At 44.2% G+C, this 14,686-nt stretch overlaps 1 protein-coding gene across 3 annotated transcripts in view; it reads left to right on the forward strand.

The window, feature by feature from the left end:
* The window catches only part of AP2B1 (adaptor related protein complex 2 subunit beta 1), a 153,656-nt gene that overhangs the window by 49,211 nt on the left and 89,759 nt on the right, over window positions 1-14,686 (forward strand). For all 3 annotated transcript variants that reach the window (XM_069757262.1, XM_069757264.1, XM_069757265.1), the window contains one exon: window positions 6,934-7,179. In XM_069757262.1, the coding sequence (XP_069613363.1) occupies window positions 6,934-7,179 (246 nt within the window). The remainder of the gene's footprint in view (window positions 1-6,933; window positions 7,180-14,686) is intronic.

Genomic DNA, 14,686 nt, shown 5'->3' on the forward strand with positions numbered 1-14,686 from the left:
CTCCTGTGGCCTTACAAAGGATGGTCAAAAAAATTCTTGAAATGATTGGAAAAAAATTGCTGTTACCACCAGATACGATGTTACTGTTACGGTTTGAGTGATGACTCGACAGTCCCACGGTTGGCAAATTAGAACTCAGAGATTCACTACGTGCACCACTAGTGTTTTGTGGAAAAGCAGATGTTAGATTCTGTAACAGTCTCTGCTGATACTCCTGCATGTGTGAATCCCTTTCTATGGCAGGAATTATTTTGCCAAATTTACTTTTGTACCTGGGATCTAAGAGTGTGGCAACCCAGTAGTCGGCATTACTTCGGATTCTGACAATCCGAGGGTCATGTTGCAGCTAGTTCAACAAGAAGGCACTCGTGTGTCTTGCGCATCCAGGAGGACCAAGTCCTTGTTGTCTTGGTGGCGGCGAGGTGAGAATCATGCGTCCTTCCTCTGCCCTCTCCCCCCCCCAACCTCGCACAACAGAAATTTGATCAAGGTCTCCCTCATCTGATGAGTCTTCCATGGCCAGCGCCAGTTCGTCCTCCACTTCTTCCTCGGCTCCTGCACCTTCCTCAACAGTTTGGCTGCTACCATGCGCCCTCGGCAATCCCTCTCCCCCACCCTCCAATGCCAGCCGCCTTGGTGCTGCCGACCGTCTGGACTTAAAGATATTATCCCTTCCGCATACGACTCCTGTTCCTCCTCCTCCTCTTGTCCCACCACCTGACTCCGAATACTGTTTAAGGTATGCTCCAGCATGTAAATGACCAGAATAGTCATGCTGATAATGGCATCGTCAGCACTAAATATCTTCGTCACTATTTCAAAACTGTGCAGAAGCGTGCATAGGTCCCTGATCTGAGACCACTCCTGCAGCATGATTTGCCCGACCTCTGGATCTCGTTGGCCCAGGCTATACGTCATAACGTATTGCACCAGGGCTCGTCGGTGCTGCAACATGTGCAGAGTTGAATTCCAACGTGTGGGCACATCGCATTTCAGCCGGCGAACTGGCAGGCCCAACGACTTCTGTAGAGATGTAAGTCGTTGAGCTGCGGGATGTGAACGGTGGAAGTGAGCACACAGCGACCGTGCCCTCTGCAGAAGCCCATCTAGTCCGGGATAGTGGGATAAAAATTGCTGGACAACCAGGTTCAAAATGTGAGCCATACAAGACACGTGTGACATTGCCTCGGCGAAGGGCCGCACCCAGGTTTGCAGCATTGTCCACACGGCCTTCCTTGGCTGCGGGTTCAGGGGAGACAACCATTGATGGAACTCGGTCTCCAGAGATGACCACAGCTTTTCAGCTGTGTGACTCACATTTCCCAGCACAGTAAGGAGGTGTGCAGGATTCCTTCTGCGCAGTTAGAACGTGGGTGGCATTACCAGACAGGCTTTGGGTGCAGGTGGAGGACCAAGAGTAGGTTGAGGAGGCAGAAGCAGTGGAGGAACTTATAGATACAGTGGATCGACGCGCAACTCGTGGGGACGGCAAGACTTGGACAGCAGCCCCTTCTGCTGTCACCATAGTTACCCAGTGCCCAGTCACCAACATGTAACGCCCCTGTCCAAGTCTACTCATCCAAGTGTCTGTGGTGAAATGCACCCTGTCACACACAGAGTTTCTCAAGGAACCGATGATGTTGTGTGCGACATGCTGGTGTAGCGCAGGCACAGCTTTCTTTGAGAAGTTGTGGCGACTGGGCATCTGGTACTGGGGCACTGCGACGGACATAAGGTCTCGAAAATCCTTTGTGTCCACCAGGCGAAAAGGCAGCATTTCTGTAGCCAACAGCTTGCAGATGGTGAAATTCAACCTCTTAGCTTTGTCATGGCTAGGATGAAATGGTCTTTTACTTGTCCACATCTGAGGAACCGAGGGCTGGCTGCCGTGCTTAGATGGGGTTGAGTAGGGTGTCCCCGGCAAACTGCTGGTCTGTGAGGAAGGTGCAGGTGGAGATATTATGTTGCCTTGATCAAAATCTGGTGGTCTCGATGTCAAAGAGCGCTCAACACCAGCAGGTGTTTCCACTTGCAAATTTACTAACAACCTGCCAATCACACTGGCTGTTGCGGGTAAAGTGGAAGGTCTGAGTCCAAAACTATGTGCGACTGCTGTCCCCACAGTCACAGAGGATGAAGAGGCCGCGGATGCACTTGATGGGGCAGACGGTGGTTGGCCCGGCCCACTAGGCCGCATTGTAGCACAGTGAGCTTCCCACTGCAACTTATGCCTCATATATATGTGACGGTTCATGCATGAAGTACTCAAACTATTCATTTTTTGGCCTCTACTGAGATTTTGGGGACAAATCTTACAGACAACAAGAGTTGGGCCATCCTTTGCGATCTCAATAAATGCCCAGGCTATGCAAGGCTTAGAGCCCATGCGACCTGAAGAGCCACCACGACTTGTGCTCAGAGGCACAGTTGTGGTTGAGGATGCAGTTGACGTGCTTCCAGTACTTCGTCTCTGTCCAGGAAGGCGCAACCTAACCTCGTCGTCACTAGCATCCATTTCCTCTGCTCACCTCATGGACTGGCGGACTGTGGGTTGACAGTAAGTGGGGTCTCCAACCTTGTCATCATCACCTTGTGTGTTCTCATACCCGTCGTCCTCCGAGCCAACCTCTTCCTGCCCGGACTGAAAAGTCAAGTTTTCGTTCCAATCAGGTATTAGTCTCATCATCATCTTCATCATTGTCTCCACCAACAGGGGTTACAGTTTGGGAATGAGGGTCTACATTATGCTCAGAACCTTCTCCATCTGGCCCTGGATCCGACTCACAAAGATTCTGGGCATCAGTGCAGATCGTTTCCGCGTCTGGATTCACAGAAGTTCTGGAGCAGAACTCTGATTCCCAGGCTATAGTATGAGTAAACAGCTCTGCAGACTCAACCATCTGTGTTACCCCATACTCAGATGGGCGGCTGGAGACTTGGGAGCTGTGAGGAAGCAAGTGCGATTGGGGTGACAACTCTGAGGACTAGAGTAGTTGTGATGTTGAAGTTGACATAGAGGAGAGCCCACTTGAAGGAGCACTCGATATCCGTTCAAGCACCTGCTCTTTTTGTGCCTCATCTGGAATTTGTAGCGATGCTCATAAGAAAGGGATCATATCAGATTGTCCACGAAAAGAAGTAGACATCTTACTTTGGCTGGAAGATGGTCTTTCTTCTGCAGATATTACTGTTGCTTTACCACCTACCCCACGGACACAACCTTTTTTTCCCTTTCCAACATGCCTATTCCCCTTTCCACCAGCAGCAGGCCTTTGCCACTCATTTTGGTGCTTAACTAATTGGCAACTCTGTAGTTGTTGGCACAAAAAACGATGAATGGAAACGGAGCAGAGCTGAGTGGCCAAACTGTGGTACTAGCCCAAAACGATTTACTGGGTTAGATGCAGTAAAAAGTTATTAGATACACAGGCGGTGTAGCTAGCTTCCCAGGTGGGCGACTCCGCTGACGTGCAGACACTACTACTAAGCCCAAAACGATTTACTGGGTTAGATGCAGTAAAAAATTATTAGATACACAGGCTGTGTAGCTAACCTCACAGGCAGGCTACTCCGCTGACATGTAGACACTGCTACTAAGCCAAAAACTATTTACTCGGTTAGATGCAGTAAAAATTTAGATACACAGGCGGTGTAGCTTGCTTCACAGGCAGGCTACTCAGATGACTACCAGACAATGCTACTAGCCCAAAAGGATTGGCTAAGCTAGATTACACCAAATGCTGTGACAAACACTTGCACAGCACAGGCACAGACCTGCCTGGCAAACAGTGCTATGAACTGCTGTAACCTACCCTGAAAAGGGCTGATATTACAATTATTCCTGATTCCCTAAACCTATCTCTCTCTATCTAACAGAAAATTTGCTCACAAAAAACACTTTTAGACTGTATAGCGCCCACATCAGCAGCGGTGCCGTCTAACACTAAGCTGCAGCAGTGAGGAAATGATGGCGACGGGGCAAATGGCTGGTTCTTATAGGGCAAGGACACATGCACATTGCTGTGTGTGTGTGCACTGCTGATAGGCTGAGAGACTGCACTGCCCCACTGTAAATGCGGGGGGGGGGAATGGAGATCGGCGTTATTTCAGCACAGATCTATCCCCTGCCCACTATACACTGAAACAGTCTATAACATTGATAAACAGTTTTAATGTGAAGACAGACGAATTTTAAGCAAATTGTTCGAGTTCGTCGAACGACTCGAACACTGCCCAAAACAGCTCGAATTTGAAATTGGCGAACAATTCGACTCGAACACCGCTCATCTCTAGTGCTGATGACTTGGAATGCATACACGATCGGTAGGTATCATGCACTTGTCCTAGAGATTGTCATGCATGACACCAGTGGATCATAAATGTGATGTCCTCTGCATTGCAGTGGTAACAAATGATGGTTTCCTTGCCACTAGGATGCCTTCTCAGCTTTGATTGATGTCCTAACTAGTGATGAGCGAATATACTCGTTACTTGAGATTTCTCAAGCATGCTCGGGGGGTCCTCCGAGTATTTTTTAGCGCTCAGAGTTTTAGGTTTTTTTGCCGCAGCTGAATGATTTACATCTGTTAGCCAGCATAAGTACATGTGGGGGTTGCCTGGTTACTAGGGAATCTCCACATGTACTTATGCTGGCTAACAGATGTAAATCATTCAGCTGCGGCAAGAAAAACTAAATCTCCGAGCACTAAAAAAATACTCTGAGGACCCCCAAGCATGCTCGAGAAATCTCGAGTAACGAGTATATTCGCTCATAACTAGTCCTAACCATTATGTGAAGCAGTGTTGGGTAGGACCTCAGTCAAAGCTTAGGGGCAACAATGACTATTCCCCACTGCAACACCTTGCTACTTGACTGAAAAAAGCATTATATGGCTATTTTACATGTATTTTTTTTCTGCATTATAAATGTAATACCGAGGCATGTTTAGCACAGTTTTATTCTACAGTATAGTGGCATGCCTTGTTTTAGATAAACAAATGGCGCTGACATGTTGCCTTTATACCCTATACTAAAGATTTCCAAAAGGAGGACTGACATCTAATGTGGGTATACTATATAAGAAGGAACTGTTAAAGTTGAGTTGAGGGATATCCTAGGATGCGAATATCCAGATATCCATTGATAGGAGAGCTAACAACTCAAGGACCCATGGGCGTAATAACCTCACTATATACCTTTCTACTAAACTCCAGAATTGCTTCTACTCAACTTGCTGTAGAGCGTAAATGGTGGCAATTAATCCCCTCTATCACTGATGATCTGTGGAATGATGCCCTAGAGGCACGCACGATGGTGTCGCCGTCTGCAAATAATTTAATTCAACTATATATCCTACATCAATCTTACCTGACTCCAATCAGATTACATAGATTTGGCAGACTGGTAACTGATCAATGTCATAGTTGTGGGGAATCAGGAGCGGACTCCTGGCATCTTGTCTGGAATTGTTGGATAATATGAAGATACTGGAGCGAAGTGATAACTACATTAGAACGGATAATTGGGATACTTATTGAATGTAGTCCAGAGTTGTGTATCTTGGGTATTGTGGATAAAGAACTATGGTTGCACTATGATAGGATATTTCTCCGGGAAGTTCTATTTATTGCTAGGAAAGCAGTAGCATTAAGGTGGATGGGGGGGGGAAGCCTCCAACTATTAATCAGTGCAAAAATGAGTGAATGATACAATACCATATGAGAATATATTATATAGAAATAGAGAATGCCCCCAGAAATTCCATAAGATATGGGAGAGATGGTGTGATTCACCGTAATGGCATGACTTCCTCTATCTCACGACACGAATCCTGATGTATGTCCCTTCCAATATATGGAATGTGATGGTGTATGTAGACGTAGACTTAAGGAGTGTGTTTTTATTATGACTTGAACTGGTACGAGTTCTGAATTGTGATAAAGAACCTGTTAATTTGAGTGTGCAATGCTTTGTAATGGAAATTATGAATATTATGTTTGTAACCTTATCATGTGGAATATTTCAATAGAGTTTAAATAAAAAAAATAAAAAAAAAAGTTGGGCTGAGGGGCCAAACCATCCAGTGTTATTTGGTTATGTCTCGTGGGATCCATGGTATGGATATTTGTCTGTGTTGAAAATGCAACTTTTTTCCATTCCTTGCCTGGCGTACAGTTTCTGGTGGGTTTTTATCAGATATCAGATAAAAGATATAGATATAGATAGCGATAGGTATAGATAGCGATAGATATAGATAGCGATAGATATAGATAGCGATAGATATAGATAGCGATAGATATAGATAGCGATAGATATAGATAGCGATAGATATAGATAGCGATAGATATAGATAGCGATAGATATAGATAGCGATAGATATAGATAGCGATACATATAGATAGCGATAGATATAGATAGCGATAGATATAGATAGCGATAGATATAGATAGCGATAGATATAGATAGCGATAGATATAGATAGCGATAGATATAGATAGCGATAGATATAGATAGCGATAGATATAGATAGCGATAGATATAGATAGCGATAGATATAGATAGCGATAGATATAGATAGCGATAGATATAGATAGCGATAGATATAGATAGCGATAGATATAGATAGCGATAGATATAGATAGCGATAGATATAGATAGCGATAGATATAGATAGCGATAGATATAGATAGCGATAGATATAGATAGCGATAGATATAGATATAGATAGCGATAGCTATATAGAGACGTGTGTGTGTATGTATATATGTATGTATATATGTATGTATATATATATATATATATATATATATATATATATATATATATATATATATATATATATATATATCCACATGTTCGATGGGATCAATATTTCTATATAATCAATTTTGCGGAATAATTCTTATAATGATACAACTATTATATTTACCTAGGATTGTGAGGACCCTAATCCTTTGATCCGGGCTTTGGCTGTTCGCACCATGGGCTGTATCCGTGTAGATAAGATCACAGAGTACCTTTGTGAGCCCTTGCGCAAGTGCCTGAAGGATGAAGATCCATATGTGCGCAAGACAGCAGCTGTGTGTGTTGCCAAGCTTCATGACATCAATGCACAAATGGTGGAAGATCAAGGCTTCTTGGACTCGTTACGTGATCTTATAGCTGACTCTAACCCAATGGTAAGATCTGCAAGAAGCTTGAATTATTGACTAACATGAAATTATTAATGATCATAAGGTTTTGCTATATGCTTTTTTTTTGCTTTCTTTGAATACTAGGTTTGGGATGGGGCAAGGTTTTTTTGTTAATATTCTTCATTTTCTCTTCGCCACGAAAGCACCCACTTGAGAGAGGGGATCCGCCCCTTAGGAACAGGAAACCCTATGGAGAGAATAAAAGGGGCTGTCCCCCTCGCTCCCACAGTTGGTTTCCTGTTCCTAAGGGAACCCATGGAGAAGAGGATTCCTAGCCTGGATGCCGCCTGTGCGGTTTACCTGTGAGGACGGCAGGGGCTCCAGTGCTGGAAGCAGCGTCGGGGGTCCTGGCATCAGTTTCCCCCCTCCGCTGGCAGGCTCCGTGAGGCCAGGGCAGGAGGTCGCATGGGTCACGGGCAGGAGGACGCATCGGCGAGCCTGCGGCAGGTAATTATTCCCCGGAGCGCGGCGCCGCTGCTGGCGGTAGGCGCGGGTGTGTAGCTGCCATTTTCGCTCCCCTGGAGGCAATGTAGAAGCGTCCAGTGTGTGAGCAGAGGAGAGATGACGCCGTGCAGTGCAGCACGAGATCCAAGATGGCCACGACCCGGAAGTGGTGAGGGCTTCCGGGTTCAACAGGAAGAAGATGGCGGCGCCCAGCATTAAAACGCTCCAGCGCTGATTCCTCGGCGTCCAAGCATGGCGACGCCACCTCAGGACTCAGCGGTGCCTTCAGAGGACACAGCCAAATTCCCTCGCAGCAGCGCAAGCAGCGGACGAAAATCCTCCACAAAGAGTGCTAAGGAGAAGAGGTCTGACCGATCTTCATCTCAGCCTGTGCCTGCATCTCCTCCTCTACGGCCGGTACCTTGATCATCTGCTTCACTGGGGTGAGTGTGTACCCTCCCTATTAAGCTGATTATGGCCCCTCTTATTTATATACCCTAGGCAAAAAGATCGGAAAAATCAAAGCACAAACAATGTGCTTTATGTACCCAGCCCCTCCCGGATAATTATGCAAAGAAAATGTGTTATGTCTGTATAGAGAAGACTGTACGGGAGGAAGCCTCTGTAAGATCCGAAGTCATCAGACAGATGATTAGGGACGAGTTACGGGCTTTCCATAGTACAGAAAGTATTCCTGATTCTAGGAGCAGGAAGTATAGTTTGCCAAGGTCAGATCATTGTTCTGATAAAGCAGATACGGATGCCTCCCTGGAATATATTTTCTCAGAAGGGGAGCAAGATACGTGTTTTCCTACGGAGAGCATAGATAATCTGGTGAAAGCTGTATGTAACACCATGGGTATTAAAAGCAGTAAAGATCCTAAAACACCGCAGGATATAATGTTTGCAGGATTGTCAGAAAAGGCCTACCTTTCCTGTAATAACTCCAATTAAAGATTTAATTAAAAAAGAATGGGAGAGCCAAGGGCAAAAAGGTTTACCATCTTCGTGAAAAAGACATTCTCCCTTTAAGGATGAGTACATGTCTATCTGGGCCAAAGCTCCGAAGGTAGACGCAGCGGTTGCATCCACGTCCAAAAAATCCTTACTCCCCGTAGAAGATTCGGGTTCCTTACAAGACCCACTGGATCGTAAGGCAGATACCTTGGTAAAACGAGCATGGGAATCATGTTCTGGGGCATTTAGACTGGCCATATCGGCTACATGCACTGCGAGGTCCATGTTAGTCTGGCTTAATGACCTGGAGGAAGGTTTAAAAGGAGGACTATCCAGAGAAAAATTAATCTCTTCCTTACCCCTAATCAGAGGCGCTACGGCATTTTTAGCGGACTCATCTGCTGACTCGATCAGATTGGCTGCCAAATCAGCGGGCCTAACAAATGCGGCTCGTCGAGCCCTGTGGCTAAAAGGCTGGAAGGGGGACGCCCAGACAAAAACAAAATTATGTGGCCTTCCTTGCCAGGTTGAGTACCTTTTTGGTACAAGGTAGATGAGATCCTCACCAAAGCGGGCGAAAGAAAAAAGGGGTTCCCTAATAACTATTTTCCGTCCTATAGGAGAACCTTCCGGAAGCCTATCTTTAATAAGAGAAGAGATTTCAAAAACCAAGACCGCTGGGCAAATAAGGATAACAAACAAAGAGGCTCCTTTTTCGGGAAACGTCCATTTTAAATGGAAGATAAACCACGTTAATACGGATCTACCAGTGCGTGGTAGACTATCTTTTTTCGCCCCACAGTGGTGTGCAGTAACCTCCAACTCTTGGGCAACTAGCCTCATAACCTCAGGCTTAAAGTTAAGATTTGCCAGAGTCCCTCCGGACTCATTCCTGTTGATTTCTGTGAAGTCTCAATCTCAACAACAGTTTTTGGAACAGGAAATAATTAATCTCCTTTCCAAAAAAGTATTAGTTGAAGTCTCGTATCATCAGAGGGGAAAAGTTTTTACTCCCCTTTATTTTTGATCCCAAAACCTGACGGATCATATAGAACTATAATAAATCTAAAAAAGCTGAACATCTTTCTGGAAAACCAAACCTTCAAGATGGAATCAATCAGGTCCGCGATTAAACTTCTGTTCCCGGGGTGCTTTATGGCAGTCCTCAACTTAAAAGATGCATACTATCATCTGCCAATTTATATTGAACACCAGCAGTATCTGCGTGTGGCGATAATGATTAATGAGCAAATACATAATTTTCAATACACGGCCATGCCCTTCGGACTATCAATAGCTCCTAGAGTGTTAACTAAATTAATGTAGGAGGTGATGTCATTTTTAAGATTAAAAGATACTCTCATAATTCCATATCTAGATGACCTTCTGGTAATTGGGAACTCCCCCTCACAGTGTAAACAGCGTCTATCTAACACAATCTCATCCCTGCAGGAAATAGGATGGTTGATTAACTGGGAAAAATCCAGATTATCTACAACAACCCGTCAAACGTTCTTGGGTCTTATCCTAGACTCTGAAAGTCAGAGATGTTTCCTTCCGGAATCCAAACAGTCCATAATAATAAAAAAGGTACAGTCGGTAATTAATAACCCTGTAATCTCCCTTAGGGATGGTATGTCACTTTTAGGTTCCTTTACGTCGTGCTAGGCGTTACACTAGGCGGTTACAATATTTAATTTTACAGGAGGAAGCTAAATTTCAAAGCCATTTAAGTAGTCGTTTAAACCTCCCATCAAATGTAATAGAGTCCCTCTAATGGTGGTTGGAGCCGAATAATCTGGTCGGGGGAGTCCCTTGGGTAATTAAACCTTCCAAAATAATTTTTACTGACGCCAGTTCTACTGGTTGGGGGCACATCTGGAGAACCAGATAGTTCAAGGCCAATGGGCTGTTAGTGAGTCAGATGAATCGTCTAACGAAAGGGAACTGAAAGCAGTTTATTATGCCATATGTAAATTCCTTCCGCAGTTACACGGAACGAGATCAGGAGCTCTCATGTCCATAGCAAACGACATTCTTTCTATAGCCGAAAAACATCTCCTTTCGTTGTCCGCACTACACGTCAGAGGAGTGGACAATTCAAAGGCAGATTTCCTCAGCCGTCACACTCTCCATCAGGGAGAGTGGGTACTCAGTCGGCGTATCTTCATGATGATAGCCAAGAAGTGGGGCACTCCCGACATAGACCTTTTTGCAACAAGAGACAAGACAGGTCAAAAAGTTCGCTTCATTGTTCCTCTCCGACAACCCTGATATCCTGGATGCTCTCCAAGTTCCATGGACATTCCGGCAAGCTTACGCATTTCCTCCATTAATATTCCTTCCAACTGTAATCAGGAAGATACGGGAAGACAAAGCGAACATAATCCTGATAGCACCATTCTGGCCCAAGAGACCATGGTTTTCCTGCCTCAGAGCCATGTCTGTCTCAGATCCGTTGATTCTTCCAGAGAATCAGGACCTTCTCTCGCAAGGTCCTTTCAACCACCCTCATGTGAAGGGCCTACAGTTGACAGCCTGGTGTTTGAAAGGCAACTATTAAAACTGAGAGGTTTTTCAGAGAGGTTGATTGATACCCTTTTACTTTGTAGGAAGAGGTCTACAACAACCATATATGTAAGAATATGGAAAAAATTCCTAACTTTCTACCCTACAGCTCTGTCAGGAGAAGTTCCTATTTCCGCTATCTTGGAATTTCTCCAGAAGGGGCGTGACTTAGGCTTGTCAGTCAGTACGCTAAAAGTACAGGTTTCTGCTCTAGGAGCCCTATATAGTCATAATATTGCGGGAGACAGATGGGTAGCACGGTTCATTTCAGCATGCCAAAGAACAGAACCGATCCAAATTCCCCACATACCACCATGGGATCTTAATTTAGTCCTAGAAGCCCTGACAGGGGAACCACTCGAGCCGATGCACTCGGCCCACATAAAATTTGTATCTCTTAAAACAGCTTTTCTTGTTGCTTTTAGTATCAGCCAGAAGAGTAAGCGATATTCAAGCATTATCGGTAGACCCTCCTTTTTTATCAATATTCCAGGATAGGATTGTTTTAAAGACAGATCCTTCCTACTTGCCTAAAGTAGGGACTAAATTCCACAGATCCCAAGAAATCTTCCTTCCTTCTATAGTAACCCTACAAATCAAGAAGAGGAAAGATACCATACTTTAGATGTAAAAAGGGCTGTAATAGCATACCTAGATAGGACTAGTCTCTGGAGGAAGAGCAGGGCTCTCTTTATTTCCTTCCAGGGCCACAAAAAAGGTTCTGGGGTAACGAAGAACACGTTATCTCGGTGGATTCGGGATGCGATTCGCTTGGCCTATCTAGCAAGAGGAGAGAACCCTCCTGAGACTGTAAATTCACACTCTACCCGGGCGATGTCTTCTTCCTGGGCTGAGAGCGGAGGTTTCAATAGAACTGATATGTAAGGCCGCAACCTGGTCTTCTCCTACTACTTTCTATACTCACTATAGATTGGACTTGTCTTCCTCATCTGACTTGTCCTTCGGTAGATCAGTCCTTAACACGGTGATCCCTCCAGAATGACTATCTCTGTAAGTCTCTCAAGTGGGTGCTGTCGTGGCGAGGAGAAAACACCGGATTACGTACCGGTAATGCTCCTTTGTAGAGCCACGACAGCACCACAGCACCCCTTCACTTCCCTCCCTAATAATTATTCTTTCATAGATGCAGTGATAAGGGTGAATGGTTCTTGTAGTTAGCTATACTTATGTTAACTAAAAATAAACGATAATATTGGATTGCCTACTAATACTGGTGGGCGGTTCCTCTCATTCTCTGTAACCCAACTGTGGGAGCGAGGGGGACCGCCTCTTTTATTCTCTCCATAGGGTTTCCTGTTCCTAAGTGGCGGATCCCCTCTCTCAAGTGGGTGCTGTCGTGGCTCTATAAAAGAGCATTACCGGTACGTAATCCGGTGTTTTCCTTCACATTTGCATTCCTCCATGCTGGACCACCTGGCTACTCTACTAGATATCTGATGTAGGCTCTGCCAGCTCCTCCAGCTTTAGTTCCAGCTTTCCTCCCTTTCCTCTAATGGTTTTTAGATGTTTTTTTAGAGTTAATATGGAAAGATTTGTGAATGTCAATGGTCCGTGGTGCCCCATCGGCTTTCAAAAGTGTTTTTTCTAAAGGGTAATGGATTTTCTGTAAATTGAACAAATCCACCAAGTAGGAAAGACCTTACAGAGAACTTGTCGGTTGTTTCATGCAGTCCAAACCACAGGCAGCATGAAATCTAGAAATGGCCCCCTTATTGCAGAAAGCTTTGCTTTACTTAATTGAATTCAGTGAATAAAATACATGTTGGGGTGCAGCCGGACTGAGATCGGAACGCAATGCCCAGACTGGTGCTAAGTGCTTTTTACATTTATTGTTTAATAAGATTTAATAAGATGTGATACTTTTTTCATTTCATATTTAAAAAAAATAATAATAAAACTTGCCTTTTACATCCTAGCCATGAGACCTAATAGACCCCTACTTCTTTTAGGCCCATGGACTATAGCGCAATAGACTGACCCTACAGAATTGTATTGGGGTTCGGTCATCAGAGCAAATTGTGACTGTCAAGAAGGAGGAGCTGTGACATCAATTTTGTACAAAGCCTCGGTGATGCTAGAACTATGGAGATTTACCGTCGGTGGCCACAATGTCAGGCGATACAACAACGCATCCATGACGACATGGTTGACAAAATGGTACTAACTCAATGGGTATCGGAGCGGAATGTGACGGCGAGTTTACTTGTTTCATACAGGTGTGGCCTATATGTGTGACTTGCTCCAATTCCAGACCACCCCTTTAACCCAGACTCTAGTTACCCCACATTCTAGTCACTAATGAGATTAGCTTGTCGTATGCCGCAGGAGAAGATGGGGCTAAATGTGAGGCCTGCTAAATATAGCATTAATTGCATTTATTTTTGCTAGAATCTTATTTTCTTGGTACTTGCTGTTACTGTTTAGCTCCTGCATTTACATTAGTTTTTTAACTCTAGTTTTTGTTCACCCCCCCCCCCCCCTCCCATATAAATGGAGATACTATTTCTGTATTAGCTCTGCTCGAGTCGTCTTTATCGTTGAGTCTAAGATGATTGTATTCTTCAGGCTAAGTAGACTGGAATAGGTTTTGGCACACTTGGCCTGTGGTTTGTTGTTTTAGCATGCATCTGCAGCCGGTTGCCTAGCAACAAGCTGTCTGTACTCCAGATGACTCTGCATGAAGTGATACTCGGGGTGAGGGCAGTGTTTATTGGTTGCTGGGCAACATGACTTCTTCCCTTCAGGTCATTCTGTCTTCTTCACTCCTAAATCGGCACTAAGAAAAACTTCCTTCCTACCAAGCAATGGAGGCCCTTGATGTGACTGACCATATAAATGCACAAATCTGCCGTGACTGTAATGCTTAAGTTTTCAGTCATATTCCCAATATACATATTTTATCAAAACTAAACAGCTGCTAAGAACATTTAATTGCTCTTTGCTTTGTTTTCTTCATTATATTAACTTATTAGTAGATGCTTGTTTTTTTTCAGGATAAAGTTGGCGTTGTTGTGTATCATTTCCATTTCTATTTTTCGGACACCTAAGTCTGCTGTGTCCATCTTGCCAGCCCTTTATACATGTGTCCTATTAGGGCGCATAGACTTCTTAGAGAAGATCCTTTTTGTGTAAGATTAATCAAAGATTTCTGAATTAATTTCAATGAGCGTTTTATAATACTTTGTGTTAAAGGTGGCTGCCTGCATCTTACTTCACTGGGGACGTAAATGGTTTCAGTTACTGGTTCGCAACGATAATCTAAGGGGTGGCGTTAGTTGTCCATATGGGACAACCCTATTTTTGAGTCCTGATGGTAAGAATATGAATCATAAAAGGGATTTGGTATAAAATCGTGCATAAATCCTTGCACGGAAACCGAAAAGAAACCAGAGTAGCCATAAACCACAAAAACGAAGTGTTAAAAATTAAACATGAACAAATTTTATTTCTACAAAATCAATAAAACATCATACATTTATATTGCAAGAAAATCAGACGGGTA

Source organism: Ranitomeya imitator, chromosome 3 (genome assembly GCF_032444005.1).
Source record: "Ranitomeya imitator isolate aRanImi1 chromosome 3, aRanImi1.pri, whole genome shotgun sequence".
NCBI classification, from domain to species: Eukaryota; Metazoa; Chordata; class Amphibia; order Anura; family Dendrobatidae; genus Ranitomeya; species Ranitomeya imitator.